Genomic DNA, 22,496 nt, shown 5'->3' on the forward strand with positions numbered 1-22,496 from the left:
GTTGCAGTGCTATAATGTAACCAAAACATGGAGGATTTTGCCATCAATCAAGCATTTTGTTGGCAGTTTGGACAGCACATGCAGTGCTTTATGTATATTTTTGTGTAAAGTCAGTGAGCAGTCAACAAAGTTGTGTTGACTAGTTATTGTTAATATACAAGCCTACGTCCTCACTAATATGTTTTCGTTTGAAAACGCATCTTTTTCTCTATGTTTTGGCCTTCCGTTATGGGGCGGCTGTGGCTCAGGTGGTAGAGCGGGTCGACCACTAATCACAGGGTTGGTGGTTTGATTCCTGGCCCACATGACTCACATGCTGATGTGTCATTGGGCAAGACACTGAACCTCAATTTGCTACCAATGGCAGACTAGTGCCTTGCATGGGAGCTCTGCCGTCATTGGTGTGTGAATGAGTCACAGTGTAAAGCGCTTTAAAAACCACTAAGGTGAGTGAAAGAGAGAGTGTGAGTGAGTGACAGCAGAGAGAGAGAGAGAGAGAGAGAGAGAGAGAGAGAGAGAGAGAGAGAGAGTGTGTGTGTGAGAGAGAGATTTTATTTGATTCATTACCTGGCACCTTATTTTAATTCTATCTTTATTGCTATTTGTTACTATTTTATTATTATTATTTGTCTTGTCATTATCTGTTTGTGTATTAATGCTTTGGCTGTATGTAAACACAATCATGCCAATAAAGTACTTTTTTTTAATTAAAATTGAGAGAGAGAGTGCGTGCACGCGAGTGAGTGAGAGAGAGAGTGAGAGACAGAGTGAGCGTGCGTGAGACAGAGAGGCGAGCGAGCGAGAGAGAGCGAGCGAGCGAGCGACAGAGAGAGAGAGCGAGCGAGCGAGCGACAGAGAGAGAGAGAGTGCGTGCGAGCGACAGAGAGAGAGAGAGCGTGCGAGCGAAGCGAAGCGACGAGAGAGAGAGTGCGTAAGCGAAGCGAAGCGACAGAGAGAGAGAGAGTGCGTGCGAAGCGAAGCGACAGAGAGAGAGAGCGTGCGAAGCGAAGCGACAGAGAGAGAGTGCGTACGAAGCGAAGCGACAGAGAGAGAGTGCGTGCGAGCGAGCGACAGAGAGAGAGTGCGTGCGAGCGAGCGACAGAGAGAGAGTGCGTGCGAGCGAGCGACCGAGAGAGAGTGCGTGCGAGCGAGCGACCGAGAGAGAGTGCGTGCGAGCGAGCGACCGAGAGAGAGTGCGTGCGAAGCGAGCGACCGAGAGAGAGTGCGTGCGAGCGAGCGACCGAGAGAGAGTGCGTGCGAGCGAGCGACCGAGAGAGAGTGCGTGCGAGCGAGCGACCGAGAGAGAGTGCGTGCGAGCGAGCGACCGAGAGTGTGTGTGAGCGAGCGACAGAGAGCGAGAGAGAGAGTGTGTGTGTGTGAGCGAGCGACAGAGAGAGAGTGTGCGAGTGAGTGACAGAGAGAGAGAGAGAGAGAGAGAGAGAGAGAGAGAGAGCAAGTGAATGAGAGTGAGTGAGAGAGAGGGGTTGATAACTAAGGTTGTGGAAAAAGGCTCACAGCGACTCAGCGGCCGATGTGTATGTGTGTGAAAGTGTATTTACAGAATGTTAAATGTCTCTGTGGATTAAAGTATCTACTGAATCCCTGAAAACAATTCCCCACAGTGAAGCACTCACCAGCATCTTCTCCATTAGCTAGTTTAACATCGTCTTTCTGTAGGTCTGCAGCATAACAAGCTCCCAATCGTTTGAGCTCTGCAATACAGCTGGACAAAACCTTCACGCAACACAAACACAAACACATTGTGGGATATTTGGAGAGAACTACATCATTTATACAGTATACTGCTACATTACAAACACAAACGTGACTCACATCAATCTCATTGTCTTTGTGCAGCAGTGAATCCTGCAGCTCTTTCTGTGATCGGTGATAGTCGCGGATCTCCTCGCCTATTTTTTCGTGCTTCTCCTGCCAGTCTTTAGCGTCACGCAGCAGCTGTTATAAACCGATAAATAGCATTAAATTCCGGCTGACGTTGCTATGACGACGATGCTCTGACAGCTGGCCAGTGACACTTACAGATTTCTTTTGCTCTTTTAAAGAGACGTTTTCCTTCTCAAACGTGAGCACCCGAGCCTTCAGAGCATCTTCTCGAAGTTTCGCTTCATCCATGAGGATGTGCACCTGTAATCAGATCAGAAACACAGAACATGATGTCGATGTACATCCCCCACAGATTAAAGAGATCGTTCTGATTATCCTTGCCTTTGCACGTTCCTCGTCGTAGTTCTTCAGAGTCTTCTGATACTTCTCGATTCTCTGGTGCATTTTGAGAATCTGCGATTGAAGAATTGCAAAACAATTATTCTGCCGAGGCTGGCTTGAAAACGGCGTATTTTTCCCACAACGAACAAGCACCAAAAATAAACACCTTTTCATTCAGGTTTGAATTCTCCTCCTGTGTGTCCACGATTTCCTGGTTGAGTTGAGCAACACTCCCGGACATCTCCGCACACTGGCTTTGGAATTTCTGGTGATGCATCTAGTTTGTCAAAAAAACAAATCTGTTATACAAAAAAGCTCCGTCATGAAAATATGATCCTTAATAAATAAAGTGAGTGAGTTAGTGGGTGTGTGTGTGTGTGTGTGTGAGTGACAGTGTGAGCGACAGTGTGACCGAGTGTGTGTGAGTGTGTACAATTTGTCATGCCAATAAAGCGAGTGTGTGTGACAGAGAGTGTGTGTGTGAGTGAGTGTGTGTGACAGAGTGAGTGAGTGAGAGAGAGAGTGTGAGCGAGTGAGTGTGTGAGACAGAGTGAGTGAGTGAGAGAGAGAGTGTGAGCGAGTGAGTGTGTGAGACAGAGTGAGTGAGAGAGAGACAGTGTGTTTGAGTGACAGAGTGTGTGACGTGAGTGTGTACAATTTGTCATGCCAATAAAGCGAGAGTGTGTGTGTGTGTGTGACAGAGAGAGTGTGTGTGTGAGTGTGTGTGAGAGTGAGTGACAGAGAGTGTACAATTTGTCATGCCAATAAAGAGAGTGTGTGAGTGAGTGTGTGTGTGAGTGACAGAGAGTGTGTGTGTGTGTGTGTGTGTGTGAGTGACAGAGAGAGTGTGAGAGTGAGTGAGTGTGTGTGAGCGAGTGAGTGAGAGTGAGCGAGTGAGTGTGTTTGAGTGACAGAGAGAGTGTGTGTGTGAGAGTGTGTGTGTGACAGAGTGAGTGAGAGAGAGAGTGTGAGCGAGTGAGTGTGTGTGACAGAGTGAGTGAGAGAGAGACAGTGTGTTTGAGTGACAGAGTGTGTGACGTGAGTGAGTGTGTGTGAGAGTGAGTGACAGAGAGAGTGTGTTTGAGATTGTGTACAATTTGTCATGCCAATAAAGAGAGTGTGTCTGTGTGTGAGAGTGACAGAGAGTGTGTGTGTGTGTGTGTGTGAGTGACAGAGAGTGTGTGTGAGATTGTGTGTGTGTGAGTGAGTGACAGAGAGAGTGTGTGAGTGAGTGAGTGTGTGTGTGTGTGAGTGACAGAGAGAGTGTGTCTGTGTGTGAGAGTGACAGAGAGTGTGTGTGTGTGTGTGTGAGTGACAGAGAGAGTGTGTGAGTGAGTGTGTGAGTGAGTGACAGTGAGAGTGTGTGTGAGAGAGAGTGTGTGTGTGTGTGTGTGTGTGTGTGTGTGAGTGACAGAGAGAGTGTGTGAGTGAGTGTGTGAGTGAGTGACAGTGAGAGTGTGTGTGAGAGAGAGTGTGTGAGTGAGTGACAGTGAGAGTGTGTGTGAGAGAGAGTGTGTGTGTGTGTGTGTGTGTGTGAGTGACAGAGAGAGTGTGTGAGTGAGTGTGTGAGTGAGTGACAGTGAGAGTGTGTGAGTGAGTGAGTGTGTGTGTGTGTGAGTGACAGAGAGAGTGTGTGAGTGAGTGAGTGTGTGTGTGTGTGAGTGACAGAGAGAGTGTGTGAGTGAGTGAGTGTGTGTGTGTGTGAGTGACAGAGAGAGTGTGTGAGTGAGTGTGTGAGTGAGTGACAGTGAGAGTGTGTGTGAGAGAGAGTGTGTGTGTGTGTGTGTGTGTGTGTGTGTGAGTGACAGAGAGAGTGTGTGAGTGAGTGTGTGAGTGAGTGACAGTGAGAGTGTGTGTGAGAGAGAGTGTGTGAGTGAGTGTGTGAGTGAGTGACAGTGAGAGTGTGTGTGAGAGAGAGTGTGTGTGTGTGTGTGTGTGTGTGAGTGACAGAGAGAGTGTGTGAGTGAGTGTGTGAGTGAGTGACAGTGAGAGTGTGTGTGAGAGAGAGTGTGTGAGTGAGTGTGTGTATGTGTCTGGCTTTGGAATTTCTGGTGATGCGTCTAGTTTGCCAAAAAAAACAAATCTGTTATGCAAATAAGCTCCGTCATGAAAATATGATCCTTAATAAATTCGTCTGTTGTTGTGATTCACCTTCAGCTGCTTCATTTCTCGCTGTGATGAACTCATTGATTTCTCAGAGCTTTTTAACTGTTCTTCACGGTCTTTGATCTGCACGGACACAAAACGTTTGTAATCGATCAGGTTTAAAAAGCCCAAAACCCAAATCAACAATGATAAACAAGAGACGACTACACTTTACCATGCCATTCAGTTCTGCGATCTTGTTAACGGCATCACACTTTTCGCGGAGCAGCAGCTGGATCTTGCCCGTCAGCTGCTTCTCAGTTACTGATAAAGAAAGAAATGATGCAAAATAAATGAGGAAAGAAATGTTTCAGAAGCTTTGACGCTTGTCCAGGCCAACCACACAAAAAAAAGCGCAACTTAAAACCAAATTATGCAATCTGAAAATTAGGGGGTGTTCAGTAATAAAGTTAGAAGTAGCGTCTCAACTAGTGTTGTAACGATGCCAAAATTTCAGTAGTCAACACCACAGAAACACACTCCTTTAGCTTATTAAAATCTTACATTTCAATGTAAATAATAAACAACAACCAAAGAATTTTCCATAGAGTGTCCTTTTTCCCCCCTCCAAATTCCACGGTTTGCATTTCGTTCGGAATTTCACGATCTAAAGTTGAATTCAATTTCATATCAAAATTGTGTCTAATCACATTATTCAAACTTTAAATCAAACACACAACAGAGCATCACATTATTAATGAAAACATTGATGAAAAGTTCTATTTTAAACACCAGCACTCTTGCTTGTGAGATATGGGTCCAACATAATAAAAATATTTAGACATATCTAAAATTGCTGCACTTCTCAACATTTGCACTAGAGGGCGCCCCGTGATCACACGTCACTGACTGAAGCTCCTTTTGCAGTTTTGTAATCGTGCAATCAGATATTGTGATTTCATTCTTAATTCAATCAGTCCAACGTAATAATAATAATAATACATTTTACTAAACACTAGTAATATATATTACTGTCGCAATTTCTTAAATTTCATGCATCAAGCTTTTATTTTGATGGGAAGGCAATCCTGGTTTCTGACGTTAGTTTCAACTTCCGGATAAGACCGATTATGATTACTAAAGCGCAAAATGCCGCAGTTTAATTTAAGAATTGCATCGTCTGCATGCGCCGCGTGCTTTACAGTAAATGTGCGCTCTCTTCTGTCATCTACAACAAGCAAAGCGCTGCGCTCACTAAATATGGTGATTTTAGCACACGAGCGGCGTCACACATTCACTTTGCAGCGTGCCTATTGTTCATTTTAGTATCGACTTGGTACCGAAGTACCTTTACTTTTGACATCACTCGTCTCAACACATTTTTTAAAAGTTTACATTATTTTTAACTTGACAAGGAATCAAAAAAACATGCCACTTCTGTACAAGATGCTGAAAACACAGCAAGAGGCAGCACAAAAAGTGGCTTTAGAAGAATTTTAATATTATACCATGGTCGGATTGAATACTCCATTCTGACTGGTTGGAAAGCGTGCGTTAAAACAGTTTAATGCACGGGTAGTTCCTGTCAGTTTTAAGCACCGTTCTATATTAATGCGCCAACTCTGCTATCCTCCGTAATGAGACATTGCATTGAGTTTTATGCCTCTGTTCAAATGACCTCCGGACACGAATATAGTCTCAGTGCTGGGATTAACCATCACAACAAACCATCAAAGATCCGCAGTGCCATCTTTACATCAAATGTGAAGCACTAAAGGAAACACGGAAAAGACAACAGTGTTCATCACCCTGTATTGCTCGCCTTATAAGGAAATTATGGTTTAACATTCAGCAGTTTTGCACGAAGGGGGAGAGAAGGTAACCGTGAACCAATAAATGTGTCGTTCGCTGCCCAGAAACACTATTTAAATTGCAATACGATCAACCTTATCTAAAATTGCTGCACTGCTCAACATTTGCACTAGAGGGCGCCCGTGATCACACGTCACTGACTGAAGCTCCTTTTGCAGTTTTGTAATCGTGCAATCAGATATTGTGATTTCATTCTTAATTCAATCAGTCCAACATAATAATAATAATAATACATTTTACTAAACACTAGTAATATATATTACTGTCGCAATTTCTTAAATTTCATGCATCAAGCTTTTATTTTGATGGGAAGGCAATCCTGGTTTCTGACGTTAGTTTCAACTTCCGGATAAGACCGATTATGATTACTGAAGCGCAAAATGCCGCAGTTTAATTTTAGAATTGCATCGTCTGCATGCGCCGCGTGCTTTACAGTAAATGTGCGCTCTCTTCTGTCATCTACAACAAGCAAAGCGCTGCGCTCACTAAATATGGTGATTTTAGCACACGAGCGGCGTCACACATTCACTTTGCAGTGTGCCTATTGTTCATTTTAGTATCGACTTGGTACCGAAGTACCTTTACTTTTGACATCACTCGTCTCAACACATTTTTTAAAAGTTTACATTATTTTTAACTTGACAAGGAATCAAAAAAACATGCCACTTCTGTACAAGATGCTGAAAACACAGCAAGAGGCAGCACAAAAAGTGGCTTTAGAAGAATTTTAATATTATACCATGGTCGGATTGAATACTCCATTCTGACTGGTTGGAAAGCGTGCGTTAAAACAGTTTAATGCACGGGTAGTTCCTGTCAGTTTTAAGCACCGTTCTATATTAATGCGCCAACTCTGCTATCCTCCGTAATGAGACATTGCATTGAGTTTTATGCCTCTGTTCAAATGACCTCCGGACACGAATATAGTCTCAGTGCTGGGATTAACCATCACAACAAACCATCAAAGATCCGCAGTGCCATCTTTACATCAAATGTGAAGCACTAAAGGAAACACGGAAAAGACAACAGTGTTCATCACCCTGTATTGCTCGCCTTATAAGGAAATTATGGTTTAACATTCAGCAGTTTTGCACGAAGGGGGAGAGAAGGTAACCGTGAACCAATAAATGTGTCGTTCGCTGCCCAGAAACACTATTTAAATTGCAATACGATCAACCTTATCTAAAATTGCTGCACTGCTCAACATTTGCACTAGAGGGCGCCCCGTGATCACACGTCACTGACTGAAGCTCTGAATGGAGAGACGGTTTCATCATCTGTTTTGTAATCGTGCAATCAGACATTGTGATTTCATTCTTAATTCAATCCATCCTACAGCCTTAATGGATACCATATGTATTCTAAGTTGCCTTCGCGTCTGAGACCGTCAATCTGCGCATCTTATCACGTGGCTTGTTGAGCGTTATCACGGAGACATATCGCATGTGGAGGCTTCATGCCATCCGCGGCATTTAAGTACAACTCGCCATGCACTACGAGGAGGTTACCCCATGTTACTCTACCCTCCCTAGCAACTAGGCCAATTTGGTTGCCTAGGAGACCTGACTGGAGTCACTCAGCACGCCCTGGATTCGAACTTGTGAACTCCAGGGGTGGTAGTCAATCCTACAGCCTTAATGGATACCATATGTATGTTTCAGAGGTGAAAATCTGAAGATTTAGAGCGTTTTGGATGATCATGAAAAGTAAGTGCTACTTTAACAACCGTCACATCAGCAACGCCTGTTTTTCCAGTTTTTTAAATAGTGTTTGGTCTCCAATAAACAGTGATATTATTGCACTACATCTTTGTGTATGATTTAGAACCGGAAGAACTCGCCATGTAAAAAAAAAAAATATTTTACATTTTTTTTTTATTTGGAACGCCCAATTCCCAACCTGCTTTTAAGTCCTCGTGGTCGCGTAGTGATTCGCCTCAATCCGAGTGGTGGAGGACGAATCTCAGTTGCCTCCACGTCTGAGACTGTCAACCCCGCATCTTATCACGTGACTTGTTTAGCGCGTTGCCACGGAGACAGCGCAAGTGGAGGCTTCACGGCATCTACGCACAACTCGTTACGCGTCCCACCCAGAACGAACCACATTATAGCGCGACCACGAGGAGGTTACCCCATGTGACTCTACCCTCCCTAGCAACCGGGCCAATTTGGTTGCTTAGGAGACCTGACTGGAGCTACCCAGGCCCACGGCCAGGTGTGCGTTAATCGTTTTGAATACACTTCGCGTCGGGTGGTTCTTCGCCTCCAAGCCGTGCATTCAAATCATTTAACGCACACCTAACCGTGGATTATCCCTTACTTATTGAACATAAGCCTATCATTGACTGAGAGTCCACATCAATCCAGTTTGCAACTGAATTCGTCAATCGGTCCCGAGATAGATTTATGATAAGGGCTTTTCTAAGGATGCATCAGACAAGTACCTGGAAAAGCATATTGTCAAGCCATGTTAGAACACAGTATAGAATAATTGAATATGATATCACAGTCATGGAGAGGCTGAAAAGTGACTTACACTGATAGTTTCTGCCTTTGACCTGGAAAAGAAAAGCAGCGAATGATGCGAATTAGAGTTATTAGATCAATCAAACTTAGAGACAAGAATGAAAACATTTATCATGTACACAAGCAAATATCTTACAGCGAGCACAGTTTTCCAGAAGAACATCAGTAATGTGAGGAACCCGATGGCCACTGTCATGAGCACAGGTTCCCAAGGCAGTCCGTGGAAAGTGGGACCTGGTCGCCAATCTTCTGGCAGAGCAGTGATGACCTAGATGACAAAAGACAAAAACAAGAAAACTGAATATAATGCCAGCCATCCATCCATCCATCTATCTATCTATAATAAGATCTGGCTGGCAATCCAGTATGGTTTTGGGTAGGGATGCACCCATCCGATAGCCGAATAGGAGCGAACCGCCAACCCTGCGATTAGCGGCCGACCCGCTCTACCACCTGAGTCACAGCATCTGTTGAAACCCAGTCACATTGTGACTATTAGGAGCAATTACAACTCAAAATTAACATTTTTATTTCTCCCTAATTAGGAATGGCCAATTCACGTCTCAATCCGGGTGGCGGAGGACGAATCTCAGTTGCCTTCGCGTCTGAGACCGTCAATCTGCGCATCTTATCACGTGGCTTGTTGAGCGTTATCACGGAGACATATCGCATGTGGAGGCTTCATGTCATCCGCGGCATTTAAGCACAACTCGCCATGCACCACGAGGAGGTTACCCCATGTTACTCTACCCTCCCCTAGCAACCAGGCCAATTTGGTTGCCTAGGAGACCTGACTGGAGTCACTCAGCACGCCCTGGATTCGAACTTGTGAACTCCAGGGGTGGTAGTCAGCGTCTTTACTCACTGAGCTACCCAGACACCCAAAATTTAAATTTTTTGTATTTTCCACCAGATGGCGCCATTTTTCTCATGTTTAGCCTATGGAGCAAATACAAGATTTTCCCCTATTCTCTCTTTGCTGTATTATAGAGCAGCTAAAAATGTCAGAGTGTGTTTGTGTGTGTTGAGACGTGTGTGTATAAAAAAACAGCATTATGTAAACAAACTGGCATTTAAAGGGTTAAAATCCTGAAAATGAATTTTAGGTAGTTATGATCAGGACTGCTGTTGTTAAAAAGTCAGTGAAAGTGGAAAATAATATTAATATATAATATTTCTATGGCAGTTTTTTGATGTGGACATTTTTGTCCTCTAAGGTCCTGAGTGTGACTTTTTTTTTATTTAAATCGGTCACTGCACAAAAAAATTAAAAATAATGCATCAAAATCAATGTTGTTGCTAATCATTGACACATCCCAGACTGTGTTAATAAAAATAATAATAATAATAAAATAAATCCCCTTAGCATCTAGTATATGGAATATATATTTATATATATATTATTATTTTTTTCCAGAAAGAAACAACAGGTAAACTGGCATTTAATGGGTTAAAATCCTGAAACTGAATGCATATTTTGATAGTTATGATCAGGACTGATGTTGGTTAACAAAATTAACTAATTGAAAGTAGAAAATAATATTAATATATAACATTATTATGGCACTTTTTTTGAAGCGGGAATATTTTGTCCTTTAAGGACCTCCGAGTAATTGTTTTTGACGCATAAGGGTTAATATGTAGTTATATTATATACAATGACCCTTATTGGACTTAATAACAGCATTATGTTATTAACATAAATACAATATGACATATTTGACAAATAGAGGATTGCATTAGTCCATAATTAGTGAAGGGGTCAAAATACAGCACTGTTGAAGCATTACACAACTTATGCATGGTCACTGTGGACTTACAGATCAATTGCAAGCGATTTATGTGAAAGCAGAGCATGCATTTACGAGTTAAAGCAATGCATTTCACTACTTTAGCAAGCTTATGGAGTCTCGAGGAGGGAAAACACTTACTTCCTGAAGTCTAGACAGCATGAAGACGAAACAAGTTGTCGTTTCTATCTCGGCAGGAGGAGAGGTAAAACTTGGCTCTGAATCCATTTTGTTACAGCTTGTTTATTTATTTATTTACCGGTGTCACCGAGCGCTCAGAGACGGAGGATGAAGCCGATAAACACGCACTAAAGGCCGGTCCACTGGCTCATATCGAAAGCCAGTAAAAGCCGGCGTTTTCTGATATAAACAAACTGACAACCTTTCCTTTCAACGTAATTAGAGATTTAAGACAGAGCGGCTTGTATATAGAATGATAATACTGATTAACAAGAAGTATTGTTTTTTTTTTTAATCGCGTTTTTATCTCTTTTAACACGTCAACATTTGAAAGCGTTGCTGATCTGTCTCAAGCTGGAGTGTTTCCGCTCTCTGCGCGGTCACGTGATGCTGATGCTGGCCTCTGATTGGTCACTTTAAGTGAACGTGTCCTTTAATAGGTAGGAATATTTCATTCGATTTATTTGGTATTTTTTATCTTTAGTTACGTTTTCATACAAATACATGTCTTAAATGTAATTTTATGAACAGTTGTAGCACAAAGCCCTATTGGATTTCATTCATGAATACTTATTAAGGGCGCACTGTCGGCCACATTAGCCACTTCTCGAGTACTGCAGGCAAAGTGACTACAGCTGACGTCAGAAGTTTACATACACTTAGGTTAAAAGTCATTAAAACTGATATTTTTACCACTCCACAGATTTCATATTAGCAAACTATATTTTTGGCAAGTCGTTTAGGACATCTACTTTGAGTAATGTTTCCCAAAAATTGTTTACAGACCGATTTTTTTCACTTTTATTTGACTATATCACAATTCCAGTGGGTCAGAAGTCTACATACATACATACACGTCAACTGTGCCTTTAAGCAGCTTGGAACATTCCAGAAAATTATGTCAAGCCTTTAGACAATTAGCCAATTGGCTTCTGATATGTGGTGTACTGAATAGTAGGTGTACCTGTGTATGTATTTTAAGGCCTTCCTTCAAACTCAGTGCCTCTTTGCTTGACATCATGGGAAAATCAAAATAAATCAGCCAAGATCTCAGAGCAAAACAACATTTGTGGACCTACACAAGTCTGGTTCATCCTTGAGAGCAATTTCCAAACACCTGATGGTACATCGTTAACCTGTACAAACATTAGTACGCAAGTATAAACACCATGTGACCACACAGCCATCACACCGCTCATTAAGGAGACACATTCAGTCTCTTAGAGATGAGCATAGTTTGGTGCGAAAAGTGCAAATCAATCCCAGAACAACAGCAAAGGACCTTGTGAAGATGCTGGAGGAAACAGGCAGACGAGTATCTAGATCCACAGCAAAACCAGTCCTATATGGACATCACCTGAAAGGCTCAGCCAGGAAGAAGCCACTGCTCCAAAACCACCATAAAAAAGCCAGACTACAGTTTGCAAGTGCACATGGAGACAAAGCTCTTACTTTTGGAGAAACGTCCTCAAACGTTTGGCCATAATGACCATCATTATGTTTGGAGGAAAAAGGCTTATAAGCAGATAAACACCATCCCAACCGTGAAGCATGGGGGTGCTTTGCTGTAGGAGGGACTGGTGCACTTCACAAAATAGATGACATCATGAGGAAGGACAATGATGTGGATATATTGAAGCAACATCTCAAGACCATAATATTTACACTGTCAGTCATATCGGTTCTGATTTGTTGTTGCTGTAGTAACCGAAGCACGAGCTGTAAAGGCAGAGCCCTCTTCCTGAAAGAGGGCGGGGAGCAGAAGCTCATTTGCATTTAAAGAGAGACACACAAAAACAGCGTGTTTTTGATTCCACACAAAAAGAGGCGTTTATAACATGATATAATAAATGATCTGTGGGGTATAATGAGCTGAAACTTCACAGACACATTCGGGGGACACCTGAGACTTATATTACATCTTGGGAAAAGGGGCATCATAGGTGTCCTTTAATGCACATTATGCCGTGTGTATTTATACCACTGCACCTTTAAAAAAAAAAAACCTTTATAAAAGAGAAGTTCGGTTCGGGATTCCATTTGGAATATTCTAGCAAAAAATGCGTGTGCAGATATAAAGAAAAATATTAATGCAACTTGTATAAAAAAAACACCTTAAAATGTTCCGTAAAATGCATAAAATCATTTGGAATGCAAAATTAATTAAATAAATGCCTTAGCGTTAAAAATATACATTTTATGCAACCGACAGCTGAATAAGGTCCAAGCAGGAAAATAAAATATTTTTTGTAGAACAGCCCACCTACACTGTCCAGGAGTAAAATAGTATTATATATATATATATATATATATATATATATATATATATATATATATATATATATGCATATGTGTATATATATTTATAATAATAATAATAATAATAATAATAATAAATGCAACAAGCAGAGAACAAGCAGCACAACTACATGCACCAGATAGCTTACTGACATGTTACTCAATCTGTTGGTTTTCTCATCCACATAAACTCCTACACAAAGCAGACTAGGTGTCATGCATGCAACCCTGTTATTAATTCAAGCAGACTTCTGGTTTTCGAAAATGTGACACGAGTCAATAATGATCCCATTATTACATATGCACATATAATATACAGTAATACCACAATTAGAACATGTTTGCTCATACTTTGTAATCCAACAGAGTTGCTAAGATTAAAATCTGAATCAAAGAAAAGCCTTTTTACCACTTCAAACCTACTGTGAGACTTTCTATAGTGTTAGAAGTTCTTTGTTTTTAGCGTTAAACCCGATAAGCACATAGACAGATTTGAGGGGAAAACTAGAGCTGAAAACCGATGTTGTTTATTCGATGTTCTACCAAAATCCCATCAATAACAGCCTCAGCACATTAAGGTGGTATAAACTAAGACGACGTTTTACTCACAACTTCTGCGTACACTCCAAGATACTCTTTGCCGAGAAGCATCCAGCTCCAAAGTTCATCGGAAGTTGACGAGCTGGTGACTTCAACATCAGGGGCATCAGACGCACTCGGGGTCTCCGGTGAAGCTGATGAAAATACAACAGTTTCAACTTGTTTTAAATCGTCCAAGTAAGAAGAAAAGAACAGCGTCAATGCATTTGAACCTTCATAATATGACGCAATTAAGAGTGAAACGGCATATATATTTATTGTAACAATAAAAAGTAGCACATGACTTGATTTGTTACATTCAGCGACATCAAATGAAAGACGTTTCAAAAGTTGCATTTGTTTTTATTTTTAAGAACGTCTATTATTTTTAGCTTGCACTTAAAAATAAAACATCAACATACCTGAAGATTGGTCCGTTTCAAAGTGCAATCCAATGTCCACTGGATTCTCCAAAATCGCACGAGGCGCCTTTTGAACCTCCTCGGCATCTTTGAAACCTATTTGTGCATCTTTATTCCTATTAAAATGACCGCCGTCCTCCTCGAGTCCCGTCTCTTCACTGTGAGATAAATCTTGATTTAATTCAGAATTCAGAATCAATTCAGATTCATACTGCTCCTTATGAATCTCAGGACCTTCAGGTGCTTCAATCGTTTCGACGTCACTGATCAAATCCTTCACCTCTTCAGAGTTGTCTTGTTCATCTGGAGAAGCATACAGAGAGAAATGCATTAACCATAATAATTGCGATCGAGACAGCAAAGATGCAAATTAACATCATCACAAGTGGTTCACTTCACTTCAATCCATCTTTAACTCACTAATAAAACAATCTCTCTCTTATTGGAGTATTGCCAATGTTCTTCACGATAAGAAATGAATAGAGTGGTGGTGGCGTAGTGGTCTAAAGCACATAACTGGTAATCTGGTAATCAGAAGGTTGCTGGTTCGAACTCCACAGTCACCACCATTGTGTCCTTGAGCAAGGCAATTAACTCCAGGTTGCTCCGGGATCTGTCCCTGTAATCAAGGGCTCTGTAAGTCGCTTTGGATAAAAGCAGTCTGCTCATTAATGTAGCTAAATGTGACAATGTACTATAAATGAAATGCACAGTGACACATATATTATGATTCAATAAGTCGCAAGTCATCACGTTATAATCTAGCTGCATTAAGCGTGTGCGATTGTGGGACGAGCGTCCTGTGACAGTGTGTGCATCAGTCGGTGCAGTTTCAATCTCTCCCCCTTAGATCGGGACATTCACACAACTCATAGAGGAGGCGCTGACCGCACAGAGAAATGCCAGTTTCTGAGTTTGTAGTTAATTACATGATCTGCTTCCATATTATTTGAACTTTAATAAAACTGTAACGCATTAAATATAACTGCATTAAAGATGTAATGCATTAAATATAACAGCATTAAAGATTTAACGCATTAAAGCTATAACGCATTAAATATAACCGCATTAAAGATGTAACGCATTAAATATAACTGCATTAAAGATGTAATGCATTAAATATAACAGCATTAAAGATTTAACGCATTAAAGCTATAACGCATTAAATATAACCGCATTAAAGATGTAACGCATGAAATATAACCGCATTAAAGCTATAACGCATTAAATATAACCGTATTAAAGATGTAACACATTAAATATAACCGCATTAAAGATGTAACGCATTAAATATAACTGCATTAAAGATGTAACGCATTAAATATAACCGCATTAAGATGTAACGCATTAAATATAACTGCATTAAAGATGTAACGCATTAAAGCTATAACGCATTAAATATAACCACATTAAAGATGTAACCCATTAAATATAACTGCATTAAAGATGGAACACATTAAAGCTATAACGCATTAAATATAACCGTATTAAAGATGTAACGCATTAAATATAACCGCATTAAAGATGTAACGCATTAAAGCTATAACGCATTAAATATAACCGTATTAAAGATGTAACGCATTAAATATAACCGCATTAAAGATGTAACGCATTAAAGCTATAACGCATTAAATATAACCGCATTAAAGATATAACGCATTAAAGCTATAAACGCATTAAATATAACCGTATTAAAGATGTAATGCATTAAATATAACTGCATTAAAGATGTAACGCATTAAAGCTATAACACATTAAATATAACTGCATTAAAAATGTAATGCATTAAAGCTATAACGCTTTAACCGCATTTATAACCGCATTAACGATGTAACGCATGAAATATAACCGCATTAACGATGTAACGCATGAAATATAACTGCATTAAAGATGTAACGCATTAAAGCTATAACACATTAAATATAACTGCATTAAAGATGTAACGCATTAAAGCTATAACACATTAAATATAACCGTATTAAATATGTAACGCATTCAAAATAACTGCATTAAAGATGTAACGCATGAAATATAACCGCATTAAAGCTGTAACACATTAAATATAACCGCATTAAAGCTGTAACACATTAAATATAACCGCATTAAAGATGTAACGCATCAAATATAACTGCATTAAAGATGTAACGCATGAAATATAACCACATTAAAGCTGTAACGCATTAAATATAACCACATTAAAGATGTAATGCATTCAAAATAACTGCATTAAAGATGTAACGCATGAAATATAACCACATTAAAGATGTAACGCATGAAATATAACCGCATTAAAGATGTAACACATTAAATATAACCGTATTAAAGATGTAACACATTAAATATAACTGCATTAAAGATGTAACGCATGAAATATAACCGCATTAAAGATGTAACGCATGAAATATAACCGCATTAAAGATGTAACGCATGAAATATAACCACATTAAAGATGTAACGCATGAAATATAACCACATTAAAGATGTAACGCATGAAATATAACCGTATTAAAGATGTAACGCATTCAAAATAACTGCATTAAAGATGTAACGCATTAAATATAACTGCATTAAAGATGTAACACATTAAATATAACCGCATTAAAGATGTAACGCATGAAATATAACTGCATTAAAGATGTAACGCATTAAAGATGTAACACATTAAATATAACTGCATTAAAGATGTAACACATTAAATATAACCACATTAAAGATGTAACACATGAAATATAACTGCATTAAAGATGTAACGCATTAAATATAACTGCATTAAAGATGTAACGCATTAAAGATGTAACGCATTAAATATAACTGCATTAAAGATGTAACGCATTAAATATAACTGCATTAAATATAACTGCATTAAAGATGTAACGCATTAAATATAACTGCATTAAAGATGTAACGCATTAAAGATGTAACGCATGAAATATAACCGCATTAAAGATGTAACGCATGAAATATAACCGTATTAAAGATGTAACGCATTCAAAATAACTGCATTAAAGATGTAATGCATTAAATATAACTGCATTAAAGATGTAACGCATTAAATATAACCGCATTAAAGCTGTAACGCATTAAATATAACTGCATTAAAGATGTAACGCATTAAATATAACTGCAGTGAAGTATCCCTTTTGAAGTGCAAATGCAGTAACAGAAGGTCATGTTTCTCACCTGTTTCAGAGGCAGGTTGTTCTTCCTCAACCAATGGGACACGGTCACTAGCGGCTGAATATTTCTGTCGCAAGGAGAACACAATCTCCCGAAAAGCATCCAAGATGGCAGCCTCAACATCGTTCATTCCTGGTTCCTTCAGCCATCCAAATTCCTGAGCGTTCCGCTCTCTTTCATTAAGCATTTCCTTCGTCTCGTCTAGAATCGAGATCTCTGAGGTCTCCATGATCTGGTCAAGTGTGTTCTCGATGTTCTCAGTGTCTGTCTGTAACCGCCTGGCAGACTTCATCTCTTGATCCAGGTCAGAAAACATGGCTTCAATTTTGAACATGTTTATCAGCCCGAGACACTTCTGCGTACGCGCCACATCGTCGTCTTTCAAGTGATCTCGTAAAATCGTGAGTCTTTGAATGCTATCACTGTACACAGGCTCCTCACGAGGAGAAGGTACCTCAAGGTTGTGATCGGGTCCATCTTCTTCCAGAGTTTCATGGTCTTCTTCTTGAGTCACGCTTGTTAGGGAAGATGGTACCTCACTTGGTTCCATGCCATTGTCATTTTGTTCAGATACGTCTGAAATTTCGGCTTCGACTTGAACTTCAGGTTGTTCGTTCTCTTTGGATTCATCTGCAATATGGAGTTCGGAAGAAGATAAAAGAGCATTCTCATCCTCCAAAAGCTCTTCGGCATCTTCCGTCTCGTCTTGATGCTCCTCATCATTGGGACTTTGTTCCTCTGATTGCAAGGTGCTTTTTAATAGACTCAAAAGGTCGTTCTTCACTTTTTCAATCTGATCGTCGGTATTGTCAAGAAGGGTTGCAGTCTGTGGACTTTCATGCAATTCTTCACTCTTGTCCGTACTGGCCTTGTGGGGATCGTTGTCTTCAACGTTTTTGTTTGCATTTCCATTCTTGTTCATGATGGCCTTCTGAAGACCATCTTCTTCAATGGCTTCATCTGCAAGCATCCTGTCCACGTTGAGTGATGAGATCGTACCTACGGTGTGCTTTTCCACAGTTTGTTCGGATGAGATGTCTTGACTCTTTGGAGCACTTATGGAGTCTAGAGTTTCTCCTGGAGCTGTTTTAGTGTCTTGTGGCAGCTGAGAAGGATCTGGGTTTTCAACATCAATGACTTCTTCTGCAATGGCCAGTTCTTCCGAGTCAATTTCTGCAATCGAGACTTTGGGACCGGCGAGGTCTTTGACATCTAAATTTGAGTCCTCGGGTAAAGCCTCCATGTCCTCTTTGGTGACTCTTTCAAGAGATCCAGTCTCTCGCGTTTTACCTCCACGCTCCCTTTTAAAAATATCCTTAAAGTTTGACAACTTGTTCTTATCCTCAGTATCCTCCTCAATTTTATTCAGTGTCTTCCAGGGTGCTTGTAGTGGTATATACTTATTGTTTTGCTTGGATTTGGCAGGTTCTTCAGTGTCTATCTCTGAGCCAGCAGTTTGGGCTTCCAATGGAAGTTTCATGGGTCCAGAATTTGTGACTTCCTCTGTACTGAACGGTCTCTCGGAGTCACTCTGGTTGTGCAAACGCTCAGAATAATCAACATTTTTAGTGTCAAGAGGGGAAGTTGAATCTGAATCAACTGATTCGGTCTCAAGAACGGAAGTTGATTCTGAATCTACTGAATCTGTTTCAAAAGGCAAATTTGATTCTGAATCTACTGAATCGTTCTGAAGAAGGGAAGTTGATTCTGAATCTACTGAATCTGTTTCAAAAGGCAAAGTTGATTCTGAATCTACTGAATCGTTCTGAAGAAGGGAAGTTGATTCTGAATCTACTGAATCTGTTTCAAAAGGCAAAGTTGATTCTGAATCAACTGAATCGGTCTCAAGAGGGGAAGTTGATTCTGAATCTACTGAATCATTTTCAAAATTCAAAGTTGATTCTGAATCTACTGAATCGATCTGAAGAAGGGAAGTTGATTCTGAATCTACTGAATCGATCTGAAGAACGGAAGTTGATTCTGAATCAACTGAATCGGTCTCAAGAGGGGAAGTTGATTCTGAATCTACTGAATCTGTTTCTGGATGTGTTGTAGATCCTGAACTTGTCGTTCCTATTTCAGAAGGCAGCTGGGAAACAACAGCATCATTCTGAGCTGATTCTTTTGATTCTGCTGTTAAATTGTCAGTTTCTATTAGCAACGAGTTGCCTATTAGCACATCAATATCATAACTTTCAAATGTATCGAGTCCCGTATCAAAACACACAAAATCTGTTTCCTGAAAGAGAAAGAAAGATCAATATTACTTCCCAAAAACCCAACCAAAGGTCACAAGAAATATGACGAAAGATCAGTAAACCTTACCTCTGCAGGCACCTCGATTTCTTTTTCAGTATATATACGATTTAGATTAAGATAGTCCTTTGGAAAATAACCAAAGTGGTTTCCAACCTATGCAAACAAAGGAAGAGAAAAACATGATCAATTAGTCATTTTTGCATTATTATTATTATTATTATTATTTATTTATTTATTTACCCCAAATGAGTTGCATTTTTGAGGGCCTAAACATACTCAAACTCATGAAACTTTGCACAAGCATCAGAAGTGCCGAAAATGTACATCTGAAATGGGTTTCAGAATTAGGTGTGGCAAAATGGCTCAATAGCGCCACCTACAAACTTTCAACGATGTGCGCTTTACGCTACATTTCACCTACACATATGAAAATTGGTACACATGTGTAACATGCTAATACCTACAAAAAAGTCTCTTGGACCCATGCCCTAAACTCAACAGGAAGTCGGCCATTTTTAATTTTCTCTTAAATTTTTGCTCAGTTTTTGCCATTTCCAGGCCTCATACTTTAACGAACTCCTCCTAGAGATTTCATCAAATCTATTTCATATTTGGTTATTCTAATCTAAAGGCCGTGGCGATGCTACATTGCGAAGCTTTTGAGTTTTCACTGCACGGCGTGGCCGTGACGGTCTGACAAATTTCGATGTTTCGCCATGAAACAGGAAGTTGTTATAACTCATACATGCAATGTCCAATCTGCCCCAAACTTCACATGTTTGATAAAAGTCCCGGCCTGAACACACCTACATGCCAATATTCAGTTATAGTCATAGCGCCACCTACTGGCAACAGCCAATTCTAGGTCTTGTACTTTAACAAACTCCTCCCAGAGATTTAATCAACATTATATTTAGTGAGTCTTAATCTAAAGGCCTTGGTGATGTTAAATTATAAAGATTTTGAGTTGTCGTTGAAGGGCGTGTCTGTGGCGGCCTGACAAAGTTCGATATGAAACGAGTCACATTTTTGAGGCCTAAACATGCCCGAAAACTCATGAAACTTTGCACACATCTCAAAAGTGGGGAAATTTACATCTGATACTGGTTTTAGAATTAATTGTGGCAAAATGGCTCAATAGCGCCACCTACAAAATATTAAAGAAGCAGCCCTCATGCCACGTTTCACCTACACCTTTGAAAATTGGTACACATATGTAACATGTCAACACGTACAAAAAAGTCTCTTGGAGTCATATCCTAAACCCAACAGGAAGTCAGCCATTGTAATTTATCTCTTAAATTTTTGCTCAGTTTTTGCCATTTCCAGGCCTCGTACTTTAACGAACTCCTCCTAGAGATTTCATCAGATCTATTTTATATTTGGTCCATCCATCTAATTCTTTGAACATCGTGTCCGTGGCGGTCTGACAAATTTTGATGTTTCACCATGAAACAGGAAGTTGTTGTAACTCAAACATAAAATGTCCAATCTGCCCCAAACTTCACATGTTTGATAAAAGTCCCGGCCTGAACACATCTACATGCCAATATTCAGTTATAGTCATAGCGCCACCTACTGGCAACAGGAAATGACCTGTTTTACACTGTTCCCCTGGCACAGCAGCCCCAACATGCACCAGGGTGCGAGGGCCCGTTCATCGCTGCTTGCAGCTTTAATTATATTTATGATTCATGTGTACATAAAATGTTTTATTTTTGCATGATACCCTAATAATCATCAATGCATTGCACACACATTTATTGGATAAAATAATCTATTTTACTTGGATTGAACTACTCTATTTTTAGTACTGGATGAAATGTGTGTTTACAGTATTTATAGCCTATATTTCTGTTTGCAATCCATTGTATTTGTGGTTTTGAGCTGGTGTCATTCTAAAGCCAGAGATAAACTTCATTTTATGCATGCATACAAACATAGTGGAGTCCAAAAGTCTGGTGAGACCACTGGTGAAACATGCATCCATTTTGAAATGTATACATTAATCCGGTATTCAAAGCACTTTACACTGCATCTCATTCACCATTCACACACCAATGACGGCAGAGCTGCTGTGCAAGGTGCTAGTCTGACATTGGGAGCAACTTGGGGTTTCTGTGTCTTGCCCAAGGACACTTCGGCATGTGGAGTCATGTGGGCCGGGAATCAAACCACCAACCCGCTCTACCACCTGAGCCACAGCCTCCGAAATTTGCTTGCATGACAACTGATATCTCACACAATTCATCACCAACAACTCACTTAAACCAACAAAACAACCAATCAATCATTAACCGTGTACTTACACTACCGGCCCACACGTCTGATCTCTGTCCAGAGAGTTTATAATATACATGTATTATCTCTCCTTTCTTAAAAGAGAGAAACCGACAGTCCGGCCCCGTGAAATCGCTTGCGGCTTTTCCTCTGCCAAGCAGCACTAAAGAGACACAAGAAAAATACAAGGTAAGCTTAAGAATGAAGTACGAGTGAAGCATGAAGTACATTACAAACCCCTGGATTTGCCCCATATTGATATCAATATTGATCATTTCCTTTTTTGCTCCATGAAAGTGTTTTTTAGGATGTCTCTGTCGGCAAGTGTTTTGTATTTTTCTTTTTACCATTTCTAATAAAAATAGGTATCATTTAATTGCTTTACACAAACGCTGCAATTCTGCTACAGCGGCTTTCTGAGGGTTAAAATTGGATCGAATGTGCCTAAAGAACCTTGTAATGAATGATCATTTGCATTCAGTAAACAAAGCATTACGATTTTTGGCACTAACACCACACTTACATTTAACCAAAATTAAGTATATTTTTCCACGCAAATTCCCATCACCATAATGCATTCAAATATTTGATCCATTTCTGTTATTCTCAATGTTGATTCTCATTACTGTAATGCAGTTATTTTATTAATTTTAATCAACATAAATTAAAGGCAGTACAACAAATACTGCCATCATGATGTCTAAATCATAGACATTTATATATATATATATATTTGTGCATCTCTGTAATACTTTTTTTTTTTTCCAATGCACTTATGAGAGTTTAAAATGTGCTCGACTGTC

At 39.9% G+C, this 22,496-nt stretch overlaps 1 protein-coding gene across 6 annotated transcripts in view; it reads right to left on the minus strand.

Moving 5' to 3' along the window:
* The window catches only part of LOC127623580 (transport and Golgi organization protein 1 homolog), a 36,259-nt gene that overhangs the window by 12,712 nt on the left and 1,051 nt on the right, over nucleotides 1-22,496 (minus strand). For 5 of the 6 annotated variants that reach the window (XM_052097971.1, XM_052097969.1, XM_052097968.1 and 2 more), the window contains exons 2-15: nucleotides 21,723-21,856; nucleotides 19,480-19,566; nucleotides 17,158-19,393; nucleotides 13,978-14,280; nucleotides 13,586-13,710; nucleotides 8,845-8,976; nucleotides 8,719-8,740; nucleotides 4,547-4,635; nucleotides 4,378-4,455; nucleotides 2,393-2,503; nucleotides 2,227-2,298; nucleotides 2,041-2,145; nucleotides 1,834-1,956; nucleotides 1,635-1,734 (exon numbers count right to left, since the gene is read on the minus strand). In XM_052097971.1, coding sequence (XP_051953931.1) covers nucleotides 1,635-1,734; nucleotides 1,834-1,956; nucleotides 2,041-2,145; nucleotides 2,227-2,298; nucleotides 2,393-2,503; nucleotides 4,378-4,455; nucleotides 4,547-4,635; nucleotides 8,719-8,740; nucleotides 8,845-8,976; nucleotides 13,586-13,710; nucleotides 13,978-14,280; nucleotides 17,158-19,393; nucleotides 19,480-19,566; nucleotides 21,723-21,856 — 3,717 coding nt within the window. The remainder of the gene's footprint in view (nucleotides 1-1,634; nucleotides 1,735-1,833; nucleotides 1,957-2,040; nucleotides 2,146-2,226; nucleotides 2,299-2,392; nucleotides 2,504-4,377; nucleotides 4,456-4,546; nucleotides 4,636-8,718; nucleotides 8,741-8,844; nucleotides 8,977-13,585; nucleotides 13,711-13,977; nucleotides 14,281-17,157; nucleotides 19,394-19,479; nucleotides 19,567-21,722; nucleotides 21,857-22,496) is intronic. The other variant, XM_052097972.1, reaches the window with a different exon arrangement.

The sequence above is a fragment of the Xyrauchen texanus genome, chromosome 30 (assembly GCF_025860055.1).
Source record: "Xyrauchen texanus isolate HMW12.3.18 chromosome 30, RBS_HiC_50CHRs, whole genome shotgun sequence".
Lineage (NCBI taxonomy): Eukaryota > Metazoa > Chordata > Actinopteri > Cypriniformes > Catostomidae > Xyrauchen > Xyrauchen texanus.